The sequence below is a fragment of the Barbus barbus genome, assembly GCF_936440315.1.
Source record: "Barbus barbus genome assembly, chromosome: 1".
NCBI lineage: Eukaryota > Metazoa > Chordata > Actinopteri > Cypriniformes > Cyprinidae > Barbus > Barbus barbus.
Genome location: NC_136729.1, coordinates 4973566 through 4994359, shown reverse-complemented (window position 1 = coordinate 4994359; position 20794 = coordinate 4973566). Strand labels below are relative to the sequence as shown.

At 37.8% G+C, this 20794-nt stretch overlaps 1 protein-coding gene across 1 annotated transcript in view; it reads right to left on the bottom strand.

Moving 5' to 3' along the window:
- Positions 1-20234, bottom strand: part of LOC306869659 (diacylglycerol kinase delta-like) — a 95177-nt gene extending 74943 nt beyond the window's left edge. The window contains exons 1-2 of the mRNA XM_079416509.1: positions 20089-20234; positions 18374-18609 (exon numbers count right to left, since the gene is read on the bottom strand). Coding sequence (XP_079272635.1) covers positions 18374-18550 — 177 coding nt within the window. The 5' untranslated portion in view covers positions 18551-18609; positions 20089-20234. The remainder of the gene's footprint in view (positions 1-18373; positions 18610-20088) is intronic.
- Positions 20235-20794: the final 560 nt, after the last annotated feature.

The following is a 20794-nucleotide window of genomic DNA, read 5'->3' as shown; positions in this document are numbered from 1 at the left end:
TGTTACCAAGCTACTCATCCAAGACACTGATGAATGCCTACTGCATCCAGGGCAGGACAGAGTTTTTGCTGAACTCCGTCGTTACTACTGGGTTCTGAGAGGTAGACAGGCGGTGAAAAAACACCAGAAGGGGTGTGTGCAATGCCAGAGGTGGAGGGCTAAGCCAACGGTGCCCATTATGGCTGACCTACCCCTAGCTCGGCTACGACTCTATCAACCACTATTCTTCTCGACAGGTGTCGACTGCTTTGGGCCATTCACTGTCAAAGTAGCCCGTCGTTCAGAGAAACGATGGGGTGTGATCTTTAAATGTTTGACCACCCGTTGCATACACCTCGATCTCCTCAACAGCCTAGATGCAGATGCTTTCTTACTTGCCCTAAGACGTTTCATAGCCCGACGGGGTACTCCATCAGAGATTAGCCCAGACCAGGGAACTAATTTCCGAGGTGCCGAAAAAGAGCTGAGAGAGGCATTTAAAAAAATGCAACCTCAACTGCAGGAACAGCTGGCAGACCAGCAGATTACTTTCAAGATGAATCCTCCTGCAGCCCCACATTTTGGTGGCACATGGGAACGTGAGATCAAATCTGTGAAGTCGGCCCTACAGGTTGTTGTAGGAAATCAATCCCTGCCAGAAGACGTTCTGCACACTGTGCTAGTTGAGATAGAGGGTATCCTGAATAGCAAACCACTAGGCTACGTCTCGTCTGACATAGCAGATGTAGACCCAGTCACCCCCAACTTCCTCCTCATGGGGCGGCGGGATGCTTCGCTACCCCAAGTCATCTACACTCCAGAACCTCTGTCTAAGCGACGATGGCGCCATGCTCAGACTGTAGTTGATCATTTCTGGGCATACTTTACCCGTCATTACCTGCCTAACCTTCAGTCTCGTCTTAAGTGGCAGCGTGAGACTCAGGATCTGAGCAAGGATGCTGTTGTGATGGTGGTGGACCCACAACTGCCTCGGGCTCACTGGCCCATCGGTAGGATTGAGAGTCTAGTATCCAGCGAAGACAGCCATACTAGGTCAGCAAAGGTCAGGATAAAGGACCGCCTGTATCTTCGTCCTGTGGCTAAACTAGTACAACTCCCAGCACTCCCGGACGGTGAGGGCACAGAAGTTAAGGACTAAGGAATTTATATTTCTGCACATTAGTTATGCTAATCTGGGGGCGGCTGTACTAAATTCCTTATTCATTGGTGACGTGCGTGTACAGAGCGCTGACGGCAGTTCCACCAGCGCGGTTCCAGTTTACTTTCAGTTTCATTCTCTGCCGCTATTTTCATTGAGTGGTAAATGTGCGTGCATGAATGTAAGTTAATTTATCTTCCTTTCCCGGTCATATCGCGATGATGTTACTGCTGCATGTCTGATTGTGGTCACCGGTTCATATTGTAGTTAAGTTTATACAGAATGTGGAGGAGTGATGAGTGTGTGATTTACGTTCATATGTTTGGCGCCATTTGTCGGGTTGTACTTAATAGTAATGGATAGAGAAGTGGTATTAAGGCAAATGTTTATGTTACTGTATACAGACAAATACTGATATTTAATTTTTTTATTCCAGATTAAACCACAATTACTACCTCTGTTAATTTAATGACTGTACAATGCTGGATGATGTGAAATGACCCATCCTGAAGAGATTAAACTGACGAACAATCATCTGTCTCCTGTCACACTTCTTATGGGAGTTCCGTAGTGGACTAGCATACCTATAGAAAACAGATTCCTTTACAAAAACAGAAAATATTCTTTAATAAGCCAAATAATGTGTTTCCTCCTGATAAAAGATAAGACAGATTTGAATTCTTCTGGGAAGATGTGCTCCTGACACACTGAGCACTGATCTCTCCCCTGCAGGAAATGTATGATATTTTTTTGCTGGTTTGGCACTAATACATTTGTAAAGATGCTGAAAATGGTCCATAAATAGATGATTAAACCACTAGCATGGTCTTCGTGATGAAGCTGGTTGGACAGCTAAGGTTAAGCTAGTAAAGATCCATCTTGTGGAATCCAGCACATCAGCATCCAAAAGACAATTTCATAGAATTATAGGATATTATAAAAAGAAAACCTTATACGGTATATATATATATATATATATATATATATATATATATATATACACACAACACACACACACACACACACACACACACACACACATATATTATGTATATACACATGTATTATATATATATATAAAATACAGTATAAAGTAAATAAAATAAAACTTCAATAATTAATAAACAAACATGTTACAAAAAGATTTATTAAAAAATTACCTAATCTTAATTTACCTTAATTACCTTACCTTATCTAAAACTTAAAACCTTAAAGGAGACATATTATGCCCCTTTTTACAATATGCAATATAATTCTCAGGTGTCCACAGAATGTATCTGTGAAGTTTCAGCTTTAAATACCCCACAGATCATTTATTATATCATTTTGAAAATGCCTATTTTGAGTGGAAGCAGAAACATGTTGTTTTCGTGCATGTCTCTTTAAATGCAAATAAGCCGCTGCTCGCCACCCCCCTTTTCCAGAACAGGTCTGTGTCTTTACAGCTGGTACCTCAGATACTCTGCTAAAAAATCATGCATTTTAAACCATATTAGTTTAAACTAGTTAGTTAATTAGCTAACTAGTTAATTAGTTTTGACAGAGGTTTTCTGAGCGCACACATCCAAAGTACATGCACAGAAAGCAGCTGTCACGCGGTATGTGAGTTCTCTTTCATGTCTTATTGCGCTTAAACGGTCAAATACACACGTTTATGTTAAAAACACATGAGTTACAAAAACAGTCGGTTATGTATGTGAAGGTAAAAAGAAAAAATAAATTGTTTATGTTAGATCTGTGTGGCAGCAGCGTAATATACAGTAAATAAATCAATAAATCCACTACTCTCTTGTCTCCTCTGAGGCTGGGACTCTAAACAGTGTTCTGTGCTCATCAGTGCAGTCAAAGACAGAACAGTTAGCATGCTTTAGTTGAACTTTCACCATGGCGTTAGAACTGGTACACTATTGTTGCTTGCGAAAACACAATGGCGACGCCGTGGGTGGAAACATGCAGATTAAGGCGTGGTAATACGACACGGGAGAAGCGAAATCTGAGCAGCTAATATTTTCACAAGCTTGCAGAGAAAGATAGAATGAAAAATTACTGGGTTGTTCTTTTTCACATTTTCTGGGTTGGTAGATGAACCAGGGACCTTATTATAGCACTTAAATGCGGAACAAGTCAGATTTTCATGATATGTCACCTTTAAAATCTGGGTCACTGGGTTCTAAAATCTGGGTTCTATATTTATTTCGGTCACATTTATCGTCTTTTTCTCATTTCTTCCTCATCTTTCCTTTTCCATCATTTCTTCTAGCTCATGCAGAAACCATGACCTGGAAGAGAGCGTCAGTTTCACCTTCAAGGTGAATACAGGTAAAGTAGGACAAACACTAAAGTAAGGCACTTGAGCTTAATGTGTACCTATTACTAAACATCTGCATTAAGTTTTAAGCATGTCATATAATCACATTCACTCTATGCATTAGACATGATGAGCAAACCCTCTGCTACTTCACACCTCCCATCAACAGTGGCATTCTGGGAAATCTGACAGCAACGTCATGGCACCCCGCTTGCTTTCAGTCTGTTTCTCTCATCTAGCCAAATCATTCTCTCTAGCTTTCTATGCGTCTCTCAGTATGATCACTGTTGGACTTGATTCTGTTGGAACGTCACAGGAAATAACAAGCACACTAAAACCATCTTCCTGCAGACCTGACCACAGCCACAAATAGACCTGCACAAGTGTAAAAATGACTGACCTGCTAGCAATGCTTACTGAAAGAGAGACAAAATGAGAAAGAAGAACAATATGAAACTTCTTTACAAATGAAACCAAAAACCACTTCCTTGATGTACTGATGACAATGGCCCAGATATAGAAACGTTGATCTCCACCTCACAACCCAAAGAGTTCTATTTTAACAACATGCTGTAGTAATGGGTGACCTGGGTAAACCAGTTGGCATTGCTGCATGTGTTCAAACCAGACTACTCTAAACACCAATCAAGAAACTGGTGTGCTTCTTTCTGAATCCAGATCCTCCAGATCACACATCCAGCTTGCATGCATCTGTGCTCATATGTGTGAGTTCAGTGTGAATTTAGGCTTTCACACAGGTTCATGTGTGTGTGTGAGCAAGGTTTGCGTGTGTCCTCATTTTACACTGCAGTGTTGTTTGGTGCAGTGCTGATGTATGTGATCGCCGCTAAGAGCTTTTATAGTGGACCGCTACAGATTTGACAAGAGCCGGGCACAGAACAATGGCCTTTGATTAGAGAAGAGGTCTGTCTCTCTCTCCTCTAAAACTCCTCAAGTGGACCAGAGTGATGGTGTAAAAAAAAGAATGACTCATCCTTCCCTGTTGTGCCCTCTCTCTCTCTCTCTCTCTCTCTCTCTCTCTCTCAGCTTTTGCCCTGCATGAATGTGTAGATTGTCACCATCAGAGGCATATTACTCTGTCACTGCCCATGCCCACAAAACCAGTTCTAACGCCTAGTTTAAGGTCATTCATTCCCGTTTCAGAACCTCTGTGCCTATTTTTCAGAGCAACAGTGCAGATCTTTGATCTCTGATGTCTTTTTTTATAACCGGATGTTTACAAGAACAGGACAATCTGAAACAGTTTATCTATACTAGTGTGGTTCTATATCAGCAAAAGTATCATATTATCAAGTAGTATTATGATCAGAAAAAAAGTACAAAGCTGGAGCGGTACCCTTTCAAAAGGTACTAATATGTACACTTTAGGGACTGTATGTTTCAAATACTGTATGTTTCATTTCGAGGTAAATAACATACAAAGATACAGCTTTTAGTTTTTCCTGTCCCAGTGTCAGCTTTATACCTTTTTTTTTTTTAGAGTGAACCTCTATAATTGTGTGGATCACCTTTTTTATTTACAGTTTTTATACAGAAATAATATAGTTCTGAATGTATCTTTTAATTTCTTTACTTTCACACATTGCAATTCAGTTTTCACAGAAAATTAAGGGTATACTTTGTTAACAGTAAAGTTATGTCTGCAATGAACTTGGCTGTTTGTGTTTTTTGTGTGTGTATTCAACAATACACCAATACAATTAAAAGGAGTTAATTTTAGAATTCCTGCATTGTTTAGTTCTGTACTATCGCACGCTCATATACTGCATGCGAAAATGTATTACCAAGAATCCCCGTACTACTGTTTGTACTACAGTACATGCTGTTTTATACTATTACTAAACACTATTGCAACTAATTACTGAATACTAAATAAATTGTAAATACTATGGCACTGCTGGTATTTTGAGGTATGGGCACAGTAATACTACTGTAGAATACAGTAAGTAAACTGAGCACCTCTAATGTATACCGTGTGGAACCAGTGCTGTAAACATATTAATAACATTTGACAATAATGATTGAACTACAGTCATATCTGACCTAGGACCAGTCTCCCTGCAAGAGCATTACACATACTGGGAAAACCATCTGTGATCATCAATAGATCTGAGGTGAGAAAGAAAGAAAAGTAAAAAGGCATTAAATGTTGCTAAAAAGGTGACTGATCACCAAAAAACTAACAAAAAACAAAACAAAAAAAAACTAAACTCTGTCTACACTAAGTTGAGCTTCACTGTCCTGACTGAGGTAAACCCCTGGACACTTCCTGTTTTGTGGAGTGTGTAGCGTGAATCAAAACCCTCTGTTGCTATTTTTAGCGGCAAAAACATGCTCTAAAAGGCAGAGAGTGTCAGAGGAAACACAGAAGTAGACTTCCTTCCTGCTTCGGTTTTCTTCATTGAAATGATGAAAAGAATAGATGAGAGAACGTGAGTGGTGTAAACATGGCCTGATGGCTTCCATTTTGTCCTGACTGGAGACGCTATTGCTGATACACTCGTGTCCGTGTGCTCATCATGACTGATGATGTGTTATGACATGTGCTATCTGTCTTCATTAGCAAAGAAGAGAGATGGAAACTGACATAAACACTCTACTATCACAGTAGCTCATTCTTCCTCTTTTTCACAGACACACATTAAACTTTATGACTGGGCTAATTAATTTGACTTGTTTCCATGAAGTTTCCAGCATTTAATTTTTTAAAGCAAAAAATAAAGGCTGTATAAAGTGACAAACTGACAGTCAGTCAAAACATACTTCACATTTTACATACAGCTACGTGTTTGAACAATAAGAATTTCACTCTGGGTGAGACATGACAGAAATAGAAACCACACAACTGACAAATCACAAAGAAGTAGATTGGAGAGATTTGATTTATCACTTGTCAGTTTCTTGCACCTGGTTAGTGTGTAACACAGAAGCTCAGTAGACAGCATGTGCTGAAATCCCCTGGGCAGCTGTGATGATTGGAACAGAACTAAAAGCTACCTGCTGCATCTGTGCCTCTCGTTCACTTGTCCTCTGCCACCTGTCTCTCTCATACATGTGCCCTCGTGATGTAAGCAAGACAGAGCTCATTATGGTAGACCTTTCTCCAGAGGATGTGTATGTGTGTGGATCAAATGAAAACAACATGAAAAGAAGATGAGAAAAAATGCTAGGGAATAAAGCATGTTGTGTGTCATAACCTATGTTACATTCGCTATAAGAGAACGCTGGCATGAAAGAGAAAGAAAGAAAAACCTCTGGAAGTTGCAGCCCTCAAAATGAGACACAGCTAATGTCACCATTGTATAAGGATTCACGAATGATCATATGAGCTGGTTCTTTTCAGTAAATCAATAACATGCATCATTACCAGTGTAGTCAGATTTCCAGAAAGAATGACTCTTGTGAGCCGGCTGAATCAAAAACATACAGAGTGAGCAGTATCGTCCAACCGATTCATGAACAAATAAATGGTAACGGAACAAAGAACTGTTCTTTTAGTGAATCAAGAACATGCAGTGTAAAAAAACCCATCAGATTCCCAAAATTGAGCACTCTGGGGAGAACGAATGAATGAATAAGTACCATTATTTAATATATAACTGTGCCCAATTTTGGGATTGCAATTATTCTTTGAAAATAAATTTTAGACATGAAAAAGTTTATGCAAAAATTTCACAATAAATTTCTCTTGTCATTTGGCAATGCGGTTGCATTTTTTTCATAATTTCTTTTCTCTCAAAAGTACTAAAAGAGTCTTTAATGGAACCGTTAAGAAATCAGACTGCAATCATTAAATTCCTTATGATTTTCATCTCTTATTCCTGGTGCTCTTCATTTCTTAGTTATAAAACTTTACATTAGTAAACAGCTCCTCTGTTTCACACATACACAAACATCTCGCCCTCTCTCTCACACACAGACACGTTCTGACAGCTAGTCCTGTTATTTAAATGCTCTGCAGTCTTTCTGTCCCCTCTGGACAAACCAGAGATCCTTCAGGCCTCTGTCAGCTTCTCTTTCTCTCTCTCTCACTGCCTCACTAGTTCTCTCTCCCTTCTCTTCTCCCTCTCTCCGCTCCATTGCCTTAATGGACTGTCAAGGCAATGATGGACGATGCTTTTCTAATTAGGTTTTTAAATTTAACCTAGAAAGAGAGAGGGAAAGAAAAAGAAAGGGATGAGAAGAGAAAGAAAGACAAGCAAGAATAAGAAAGAGAGATGAGACAGGTACTGCAAGGTGAACGCAAACAGTAAAACAAATGATAAATGATCAGAAGCTTCAAGGGCTTTGGAGTTAGGGTTCAGTTCATCCAAAAATGAAAATTTGTTCACTCAGTTAATTTATATTCATTATTTATTTATTCTCATGTCATTCCAAATCCATATGCTGTTATTATTTGTGCTGAACACATTTTTAAAGGACTGTTACACAGCTTTGCCAGTTCATAGTGGCTGGGAAAACAACACAGTCCATATGATTTACTCTAAGTCTTCTGAAGCTTCTGATAGTTTTATGTGAGGAACAAGCCAAAAAATAGCATACATATTTCAACAACATGAGCGTGAGTAAATAACTGACAGATTTTTTGGGGAGATTTAAGAATGAGTTCATGAAAAAATATTTATATGCATTAAAGTCTCCCTTCTGTTACTTCTAGTTCCCTCAGTCTGTCTGCATCTTGCTCTCTCTCTTTGTCCTTTACAATAATGTATTTGAGGCTGTCTTTCTCTACAGTGACCCACAGAATCCACTGGGACAGAACATCAATACAAAAGGGGTTTAAAGCGTCTAGTGAACTAGATGAGAGAGACATACAGGCTGTCTTTGCTTCTAATTACTTGTAACTTATTAAGGACAATCAACTTATCGGACAGCCCATAAAACATAATGTAATGTTAATTAGAAAACAAGGTTCTGTAATTGTTTTAATGTGATTATGACATCCTGTCTATATCTTAAAGCTAAAAGCCAGTTTAGACAAAATAAGTGGAGACGATGCTTAGAAAGTTTCTTGAAAATTCAGCGGTCTGAGAATTCAGTCACTGTATTCTTTCAGTCTTGGACATATTTGACATAGTTTAGCAGGTGATACCAGGAAACAGGCAACCTTGGTTGTCCAAAATTAACTATGAAATCTCATGTTACCCAAACCATTAAAGAGCCATTAGTGATGGGCTGAGACTAAACTCACTGTGGGTTACTCTCATTCACCACATAAGGTCACCTTCTGGGAAACACAACAAAGGGAAATAACGCAGGGTCATTCCTAGACATGAGACAACCCATTTCCTCATGTAATTCTACAGTGGTTTTGCGCGCACACACACGCACCGTAACCCTTGACCTTTTCCTCCCACTGAATACAGTTGAATGTTCAAAACATTCATAGTGCCCTTCAACATCAACATGGTCTGCATTCTCTTGTCTTCTCGAACAACTACCTTGAATTGCTACAGTGTTCTTGGACAAAGTTTTCTAATACAGAACCACTAAAAACAGTAAGAACATGTGACAAGGGATGCACTAATATTAAAATTCTACACTATTTTGTCAGTAAATTAGAATTCAACAACTTAACATTAAAATCAGTTGTGCATCAAAAAATTACATTTTGAGATGCTGAAGTTTACAATTAACAGTGTTATTTAATTACTAGTGTTTTAAAAGATTAACGTAAGTAAGTGTCAGACACTGCCAAACGTAAATCTAATCTAAAAGTAAAAATAGAGGAAATGAGGATGAACAATTAAAATTACAATATCAGCTATACTGTAAATTGACACTTTGCCAAAAAAGACACCGTGTAAAAACAGAAATGGTGATTGCTATGGCAAATGACATCACCATAAACAACATCAACCTAAAAAAAAAAAAAATCAAGTTATATTTATACATTTCCTCAGTGTCACACCCTCCTTCGCAGTGTACACTTCACTTCTCTTTTTTTGACTCTTACAGTTGTGGTCAGAATTATTGGAACCCTTGGTAAATATGATCAAAGAAGACTGTGAAAATTAACCTGCTTTGTTAATCCTTTTGATCTTTTATTTAAAAAAATCACAAAAAGCTAACCTTTCATTGGATAATAAGAATTTAAAATGGGGGGAAATATCATTATGAAATAAATGTTTTTCTCAAACACACGTTGGACACAATTATTGGCACCTTTTTATTCAATACTTTTTGAAACCTCCATTTGTCAGTTTAACAGCTCTAAATCTTCTCCTATAATGCCTGATGAGGTTAGAGAACACCTGACAAGAGATCAGAGACCATTCCTTCATCCAGAATCACTCCAGATCCTTTAGATTCACAGCTCCATGACGGTGCTTCTTCTCTTCAGTTCACCTCACTCATTTTCTACAGGGTTCAGGTCAGAGGACTGGAATGGCCAGCAGAAGCTTGGTTTTGTGCTCAGTGACCCATTTTTGTGTTGTTTTTGAGGTTTGTGTTTGGATTATTGTACGGTTGGAAGATCCAAACATGGCCCATTATAAGATTTCTAATAGAATCAGTCACTTATTGATTTTTTATCTGTTGGTATTTGATATAATCCATGATGCCATGTGTCTGAACAAGATGTCCAGGACCTCCAGCAGAAATATAGGCCCACAACATCACAAATACAGCAGTATATTTCATTGTACACATGGGGTACTTTTTATCCCTGTGTTCACCAAACCCATCTTGAGTGTTTGCTGCTAAAAAGCTCATTTTTTAGTTTCATCTGACCATAGAAGCCAGTCCCATTTGAAGTGCCAGTCCTGTCTGATAACTGAATATGCTGGAGTTTGTTTTTGGATGAGTGAGGAGAATTTTTCTTGAAATCCTCCCAAACAACATGTGGTGATGTAGGGGCTGTTTGACAATTTTTTTTTAAGGTTTTCTGACCCCGAGACTCAACTATTTTCTGCAATTCTCCAGCTGTGATCCTTGAAGAGTCTTTAGCCACTCAAACTCTCCTTCTCACCGTGCATTAGGACGATATAGACACACGTCCTCTTCCAGGCAGTTTCATAACATTTTCTGTTGATTGGAAATTCTTAATTATTGCCCTGATGGTGGAAATGGGGATTTTCACTGCTCTAGCTCTTTTCTTAAAGCCACTTCACTAATTTGTGAAGCTCAATTATCTTTTGCTGCACATCAGAAATATATTCTTTGTTTTTTCTCATTGTGATGGATGATTAAGGGAATTTGGGCTTTGTTTTCCCTCCTATTTATATTTCTGTGAAACAGGAAGCCATGGCTGGATAATTTCATGTTCATAATCACCCTAGAGTGCTCAAAATTGTGAATATGAATGGGAGTATACTTCAGAGATATTTTACTCTTAAGAATTTCTAGGGGTGCCAATAATTGTGTCCAACGTGTGTTTGAGAAAAACATTTATTTCATAATGATATTTCCCCCCATTTTCAATTCTTATTATCCAATGAAAGGTTAGCTTTTTGTGAATTTTTTAAATAAAAGATCAAAAGGATTAACAAAGCAGGTTAATTTTCACAGTCTTCTTTGATCATATTTACCAAGGGTTCCAATAATTCTGACCACAACTGTAACTATGCTTTCTATTTTTTTTTTTTTACTAGAAGGTTGTTTTGCTTGGCCGATGACTAAATTTTGCTACATCTTTTTGTCACATCCAGTCTGGCCTTAAAAAAGACACTTTGCATTTCCTGCTTTTCTACAAGAGACATCAGCTCACCCATTTACAGATTTTCAAACTGTGAATAGAAAAAAGTGCTAGCTTTGTATCAGACGTCTTTCTTTAGAAGACAAAATAGTAAACAGGTAGCAATTTTCTGTAGTCAGACTCATTCTTGTGGTGAAAATGGTAACAATGCCAGACACTGGTCTGGTGGGGTCACTGCCTCGTTTGGAGCGCTACCTTGAAGAGAAATGGTTAATTAGTTTTCATGGAATTCTCCCCCGATTCTCCCCTTAAACTTTGGCTTGTGTCATTCTGCCTCACAGCAAATGGACTGAATGGACACACACTGTGTCTCTCAGCTAACACACACAAAACTCAACAACACACTTACTTTTCCTCCTTGCCTGCCTCCAATTTCTGCACACAAAATTAATGAGGTCACTAACAAAGAGGGCAGAGAGAGAGATAGAGTCTTATGTAATTCTTTACCCCTGGGAGAGGAAGAAGGAGAACAGGACCATGTAACACACGGAAAGTACTGACAGTGCACACTGATAAACGAGACCCTCAGAGGAAACCTGTTACAGGATATACGTACACGCATCACTGTTACGCTCTTCTTTTTCCTAACAAACACATATATAAGACCCCTGCATACGTCCTCCTCTGTTTACTGCATCTCATTCTGTCTTATTTTTCTCTCTGCACAAATTCAACAAGATGAAATCATTTTTTTTAGCCCTATACAAATCATCATCAATGTTACCAAGACTAGGTAATGTAACCATAGTGACATATTTACATCAGCACAATTGAGCAGAATTCCCAAAATGTTGTTTGTTGAGCCCTGCACACACTTATTTCTCAGGTCTCCTTCTATACACCAATCCTGTCATCATCAACATAATCATAGACAGAAACACACAGGGCATGTTTACAAAACTACTATTTTGTAACGTAGCATGCAGTATGTATACTGTACAGTATATGGTGGAACAATGTGGAACCCAAAGGGGTTTACATACATACACTACAATTCAAAAGTTTGGGGTCTGTAAGATTTTTTAATCTTTTTGACATAAATCACCAAGGCTGTGATTATTTGATCAAAAATAGAGTAAAACCAGTTATATTGTAAAAAGTAATTTGAAAAAAGTTTATAATTTTTAAAAAGATGGCAAAACTGAGTTTTCAGTCACATGATCCTTCAGTAATGTTTCTAATATGTCGATTTGGAGCTCAAGAAACATTTCTTATTGTTATCAGTGTTGAAAACAGGTGTGTTTCTTCATATTTTCTGGATTCTTTGATGAAGAGAAATTTCAAAAGAAAGAGATTACTTTTGATTACAGAGATTATTTAAAAACGTAATTGCGTTTGCTTAGCTTTTGATTAATTTAATGTGCCCTTGCTAAATTAAAAAATACTGATTTTATCCTAAACGTCATCTTATATATTTTAAACATCCAGCGTGTCAAACATACTGTAGTATATTAAAATACATGTTTATATAGTTCATAAAATAAATTTCAATCAATGCTCACTTTTCTGTTAAAAGGTGATCATCAAAATACTCACATGGCGTAACTGTCTAAGACATTTACAAAACTCACAACACATTGCTAACTGTGATTCTACAGTCTACATATTTAAATATCAGTGTGTGCACAGCAACAACAGGTAACAAATGAACTCAGTTAGGCTGAAATGACATGCCACACTTCATAATGCTTAGCAGGGTTTAACAAGTATGGAAATCACTAATGAGCAAGAGGAAGAAGCATGCAATGTTTGCTGACACCAATCTAAGCACACACACAAACACACATTTAATTTTCATCAGGCACATATTGTACTGAATGTCAATTAGCCCGTGATTAGCCACCCTCAACATCTGATGACCCTCCACTGTCCGCTGACCGTTTATTGCCTGTCTGACGCTGCACACAAAAATAGTAAGTGCTGACTAAGATCACCATTTCCTGTCTGCTTGACTGGCTTTACATGACCTCAGGGTGCAAGTACACACAGGCTTATTGAGTAGTGCGGTTTCAACACAAGCGTCACAGAGAATAATTAATTATTGTAGTATAATCTACTGCTTGTAAATACACCCCTAAATGGCACATACATCAAAAACCAACTGTGGTTGATCAGACGGTCTCTTTCTGTATCAGAATCAGAATCAGAAAAAGCTTTTATTGCCAAGTATGCTTGCGCATACAAGGAATTTGTTTTAGTGTCATAAGCTTCCAGTTCACAGAGACAACAACGACACACAGACAATAAAAAATAAAATGAGAATAAAAAAATACACATATGTTATTATAAATAAACAAAACATGTAAAAATAAAAATAATTTGAAACATAAATGTTGTATGTACAGTTGTGCTATAGATGATAAAATGGAATAGAATATAAGGAGATGCAGGGATGTACTAGGATGGAGGTGGTTTCTGTTGTTTTGGTCAGATTAAGCTGCATTGTGTATCATAGTTCATGCCGCAAATCAGAAGTCTGGCTACACAAGGCTAGCTTGTGACACACTGTACAATGATTCAGATCATTACATGCTGTGTACAAATCCTTAGGTCCAGATAATGTAAAACACAGAGTGAAAGGGCAGCTGCCAATTTTCCCTAAAGCTCTATCTCAAGTAATATATACTTATAGTATAAATAATAATTCATATATATAATATATATTAATAGTTAGGCTCATCTACCATAACTCCTTCAAAAACAGCCAGAAACCTTGGAGTTGTGATTGATGATAAGCTGAATTTCTCAGACCACATTGCTAAAACTGCCTGGTCCTGCAGATTTGCATTATATAATATTAAGAAGATCAGGCCCTTTCTCTCGGAACATGCAACACAACTCCTTGTTCAGGCTCTTGTTCTGTCCAGACTTGACTATTGCAATGCTCTCTTGGCAGGTCTTCCAGCCAATTCTATTAAACCTCTACAATTAATCCAAAATGCCGCTGCAAGATTAATCTCTAATGAGCCGAAAAGAACGCACGTCACGCCTCTGTTCATCAATTTGCACTGGCTACCAATAGCTGCTGGCATTAAATTCAAGGCATTAATGTTTGCCTACAGAACCACCACTGGCTCTGCACCCCTTTACCTAAATTCATTAATTCAGACTTATATGCCTTCTAGAAGCTTGCGTTCTTCAAGTGAACGATGCATTATTGTACCATCCCAAAGACACACGAAAACACTTTCACGGACTTTTTCATTAACTGTTCCCACCTGGTGGAATGACCTGCCCAATTCAATCCGAGCAGCCGAATCCTTACCCATCTTCAAGAAACGGCTAAAAACTCATCTGTTCCATCTTTACTTGACCCTCTAACTCTAGCACTATCTATTCGAATTTTATTTTATCTATGTCTTTTTATTAAAAAATAAATAAATAAAAATTAATAATAATAATAATAATTATCTGTACTGCGTTAGGCTAACCAAGACTTGTAATAGCACTTGCACGTTGTCGCTCTTTTGTTGGTTTTGATTGCTTCTTATGTCCTCATTTGTAAGTCGCTTTGGATAAAAGCGTCTGCTAAATGACTAAATAAAATAAATAAATAAAAATAATATGGTGAGTGCTTCTTTTTTGGGGGGGGGGGCATGTCACCATTTTTTTATATTTCAAATATATATATATATATATATATATTTATTTATTTATTTTTCAAAAATCCTAAAAAAGAATCAAGGTTTCCAAAAAAATTATTAATCAGCACAACTGGTTACATTACCGATCCCAAACATTTGAACAGTAGTGTACATCAATACAATTTCAAATGTTCCAGGTTGTAAGAATAGAATTATCAAAGAACATTTACATAAACAAAGTGTTACTATTTGACTAAATGAAAATGTTAACTTAATTGGCATCTGTGTAATTGCCTGATTCAATTAGTTCAGCTTCATTGGCTTGCTGATACTGACTAATATTCTGCTAATTTCATCAACCGCACTGTCAAGATAAATATGACTGACATTTGCTGATCTGGGATCAGGTTCATCTTATTACAACTATGATCTAAATGTTCATGTACACAAAGCCATTGCTTATTTGCAGAGGTGGGTAGTAACGAGTTACATTTACTTGAGTTAATTTTTTGGGTAACTAATACTTTTAGAGTATATTTTCAAATGGGTACTTTTACTCTTACTCAAGTATATTTTTAGAGAAAAAACGGTACTTTTACTTCGTTACTGTGGGCGACTCTCCTCTCGTTACTGTATCTTAATGCAATACAAGTTAAAAATGCTTCGGTTTATTCCAAACGCGCCGTCTACTTTTCTCTGGGCAATGAACGATGCCCATTCGCGAATGATTCATTCTTTTGAGTCAATTCTGTTTAAAGGCTTTATCAAACCAGTGAATCGGTTCGCGAATCAGTTTGAATGATTCGTTCAGTTCCCTGCCGCACGCGCTGAGTCTCTGAAGCGGTTCTCACTCAGATAACAGAGAGTTTAAGAACATCAAGAGCGCTGAAGACGTGGCTTTGGATCTACAGTCAGTTGAAAGCAAATCTGCAAAGGCTTGTTTTGCTAGAGCTATATGAAGATCTTTTATTAGATGAACACCGCGTGTGCTGTCTACTGTTCCACAGGTATAGGCCACGATACCACTATGACATCACCAGTTTGTTGTACATGTACCTTACATTAAATACAATGTATAATTTATACATTAAATAAGCTGTCACAGAGTATGAAATGAACACCCGCGGAACCCGCGTTAGCTCTGGCCTGTTCTAGACACAATTAATATTCATATTTTTACAATATTTACGCTTGCAAAAATATAGGCTACATTTGTTTACATTTTGCAGAACAGAAGATCTGTCAATATGCATTTGTTTCGTTATGTCCAGAGCAGTCATGTGAGGCGTTTTCAGAGGTTTCAGTGTCAGAGGTTATAGGATAATACATAATTAATTTACTTTAAAATATAATTTAATTCAGTGATGCAAATCAGAATTTTCATCAGCTGTTACTCCAGTTTTCGGAGTCATATGATCCTTCAGAAATCATTATAATATATCGATTTATTACCAGTGTTGGAAACAGTTTTGCTGCTTAATATTTTTTGGAACCTGTGATATTTTGTTCAGTATTCTTTGATGAATAGAAAGCTAAAAAGAGCAGCACTGATAATAAATTAACATGATTTCTGAAGGATTATGTGACTCTGAAGACTGGAGTAAAGGCTGATGAAAATTCTGATCTGCATCACTGAAATAAATTACATTAAAATATATATATATATATATATATTTTGAACGGCAGTGTGTGTGTGTGTGTATACACATACACATTACATAAATGTAATCTATATATCTAAATAAAAATAGACTATATTCAGTACCTATATGATCCAAAGTAACTAGTAACTAACTACTTGAGTAGTTTTTTTATCCGATACTTTTTTACTCTTACTCAAGTAACTATTCAGACGATTACTTTTACTTTTACTTGAGTAAATATTTCTAGAAGTACTTTTACTTGAGTAGAGTTTTTGGGTACTCTACCCACCTCTGCTTATTTGAGAACTGCTTACACTAAGCAGATCGGATGGTTTAACTGATCTGAGGTCAGTTTTCAGCTGTTTAACAGGGAGGAGACAAAGGTGAAACACTCAAGCATGGCGTTAAATGTCTGATGTGAGATCTGTTTTAAAGGAAACTTCTAGAAATGATCTAACAAAGCTGATATGATTTGTTATGGTGGCAGTGCAATAAACCTTTGCACTCTGCGAGTAGCATTACAGAGTGTTAAAAAGTTGTTCAATGAGCCATGGCCAAACGGTGTCAGAGAAATAAATAGCTAGTTACTAAGTGACTGCTGAGCCTAACTGTAGAAGAAAGAGTGATCTATACATTACACAGTACTATACATCTAAACATAACCTTACATTGTTCTGTTATAATGACACCCAACACTTAGGCTACAAAACAGGTGGCCTCACTGTTGCAGTCACTTTTCACACTCAGGATCTCACATGGGTCAAAGGAGAAAGGTCACCTGATACATGAATACTGAATTGTGGGGGTGGGAATCACAGGTGAGGCACTAAATTCTGCTACACTTTTTGCCCACAGGGTCTCTCTTCAAGACTCATTCTTGTGTAGAAGTTTTCTATCACAGGATAAAAAGAAAAGTTAATTTGTGATTATTTTATCTCACAATTCAGACTTTTTTCTTGCAATTCTGACTTTTTTTCTCAGAATTGTGAGCTATAAAGTCACAATTGCAAGTTAACATCTGATCTGAGAACAAAAGTTAGAATTGTGAGATATAAATACACAATTGCAAGAAAAAAGGAACTTTTTTATTTTTATTCTGTGGTGGAAACAAGAAAAATTGTGAGATATAAACTTTGGTCAATGTAAACACTGAGTTGTGAGAAAATAAGTCAGAATTCGGTGTTTAAATCTCACAATGCTAAATTCTAAAATATGAGATGTATTTTGAGGGGGAAAAAGTCACAATTACCTTTTTTATTTTGTTATCCCATGGTGGAAACAAGCTTCCAAAATCTTCCCACATGGATAGCTATATATACTCATTAATATAGGACATTTTACACTCTGTCTGCTCAACAATTCTAACAATTCTTCTGTTCTCATCTTATCAAAATACAACACAAAGCTGACACAATAAACAGGGACGTGTGAGGGTAGTCAGGGTAGCCCTCAGTATGTTCATGAACAGACTGACCTCTACACCAAATTCCCCTCTTTGTCAGGAAAAATAATCATTCAGCTTCAAACTAATTTTAAAATGAGCTCAATTAATTAACAGCATTTGGACTTTTGATTAACAAAAAACATGTGCATCCACTCCGTAGACTACATTCTGTCTTGTGTAGCATAATAAGCTTATTAATGACTGTTTCATATCCTTTTGCCCTTTCAGGAATGAACATTAGTCCAAACCGACATTGATATTGTACATACACTGTACTAGTCATAGCATGCCAAGTATTGACTGATTCTGAGCCATCAGTAACTGTCCCCTGGATCAATATGCACTGCAGCTACGACTATACAATGTGTCTGTGTGTGTGTGCACACTGAGTGTTGAATACTTCATCTTTTGGGGTATCAAAGTGTGACTTCAGCAACTTTTCTTACAGAAAATAAATAAATATGTACTAAGCATGATTGGAGTGGTTAAAAAAAGTGAATAACATCTAATAATTTTTTTTTTTTTTCGTGAAATCCTACCTTGGCTCGAATCTGACCAGAAGTGGACACTTTTCGGATGAGTTTGTGCGAGGTCTCCTCAGGCTCCCCGTCACTGTCCGATGATTCGTCACCCGCCTCGGCTTGAGGGTCCGGAGAGGTCAGGGTCTCCCGGGGTTCCCGGACATAAAGGACATTTGGATTGAGCTTCGAGGCCATGACTGTGCAGAGGACACGATTTTCACAGCACTCGTCTCCTCCTTTGTGCCAAGTCAGCTCTGAAACAGAAAGCATTGCTCAACGGCAGCTAACGGTACTGATTCCCAAAGAGACGACTTCTTCTTTCATTTTAATGCTCTATGAACTATAGCGTTCATAGCAAATTCAGTTCCTCTATTTTGATTGTGCTGAGCGTTGAAGCCAACAAAAGAAACCACAGCACAAACCAAAAGACGGTTAACAACAACAGGGAATTATTTTGTCTGTTGCACAACAGCATTAAGGGTCACTGAAAAAGGATATCTGAGGTGATAAAAAAGAAGAATCTTCTAAAACACAAGATCTTGTGATCTTTGTGTTCATGTTGGTTTCATGCAAAAGTTGTGTAACAAACAAGAAAAAGTACTAAAATATTTAAACCTTGAATACCTCAAATTGAATTGTTCTTTTCTTTCAGGACAACAAATTGCAAATTGATTTGACAAACTGACTTCAAAATAGATTTCAAAACAAAATTTCACCGTTTTTAAAGAAATAATAACAAAACATTATGCTAAACTACTTATTTTTAAAATGGCTTTTTTTCTAATTCATCCCTTACTCCTATAGAGAGAGAGAGAGAGAGAGAGAGAGTTACCATCAGCATCATCAGACATTTTGCCTTACGCCTCAGAGAATCGCATATCCAAATGCATTTTAATTCATAAAGTGAAAACATATTAGGCTAATCATACAAAATGCATCCAGGTCATTTTTATGAATTGCTTTTTGCATAACAATAGATCCTGACAAAATAATGAGCAACACGCCATTGGCCCTTATGCAGACGGTGAAGCCCATTAGCGCTCAGAATCGATACAATCCGATTTGACATAATCCACAGACGGTCGCTGTCAGGGCTTTGAGAGATGTATGAACTCGCCGACTGTTGCGCGTTCACAGCTGCGCATTCCTTGCGCTCACAATCATCCGTTTCGGCGACACTCCGTTATAACCTTTCTCGCCGTTAATGTAATTAAATCGCCCCTTGCCCCAAAACATTACCTTAACGCGTCTCCACAGACAAAACGCGACGCTTTCTGCATCGGACTTCAGTTTATGGCACACACACATCTCCTGTAAACATGAAAAAACTACCTGTTATGATGTCGCGCGGCGGCTGTCTTCGTGTGGAAACGAGTCAGTCGCTTTGCAGAGCGATAAAGAGACGTTAGAGTGAATAATGCCATTACTAATATTTAAGGCGTCTAATGGATTTGAGGAGATTATATTGACACGGATATCTCTGACTGACTCAGTAACACACCAGCTGTGTTCTCGTGTCTTTCAAACCAAAAACAGCCGTGCTGTAGGCAGCATTAAATTGAGCGAAATCACGAGAGCGGCGTTTGTTAACGGTTTGATTCATTGAACGCTCGCGGCGTTCGGCCATCACTTTCTGAATTGACAAATAGACTCAACTGTCACTCTCGCGCATGATTCCGTCTGCCGCGGTGGTTCTACTAAATTAAAAGGTGGACGTGGATGTGGTGTTTTACCTCTGTGGTGCGTTATCGGTTCCCGTTGACCCTCGTTTGCGTGTTCTTGTTGCTCTCGGTGGGCTCTCGCGCAGCGCGGTCAGATACGGTCAAATCTGCTCCTGTCGCGCGCGTACGTATAGCATCGGATAAGATTTGAATCGAATGGGAGGGGTGAGCGTCTGTGTGTCAGCACATCTGGATGGCTCGACAACAGATATCTAAGAAATGTTTGAGAGATTAATCCATCACTTATTATCGTTTTACTGCGGTTCTCTATGCAGATATATAATGCTTTGCTTCTGAAACTTCTGACTGCAGGGTTTAGGAAAGGAAATCTTCGCTGAGGAGATAGCCTATGTGACTTGTTGCTACATGTTGGGCTGCTTGACAATGTTCTGACCATTGAGGAGGTCACTTGAGTAATAATGGGTTAAGTAGTCACAGCACCACTGACAAAAAGGTCTAGTGTGATATCAAGAATCTTGGCATAGCCTACCTTTTTCTATGATAGTAAAGACATTTAATTCCTTAAAACAATTGGATATTGGTTCACAGTGAGCTTTACACTGCAGTGGAAACCTAATCGACTTTAGGAGCCCTAAAACAGTGGTCTATGTATTTTCTTTATACATAGTCATTAAAATTAACTATAGGGTTCATTCTATGTTCCTTTTGTACTATGGTTCTTGTTTTGCATCTACATTCACAATAATGAGCTCTAATG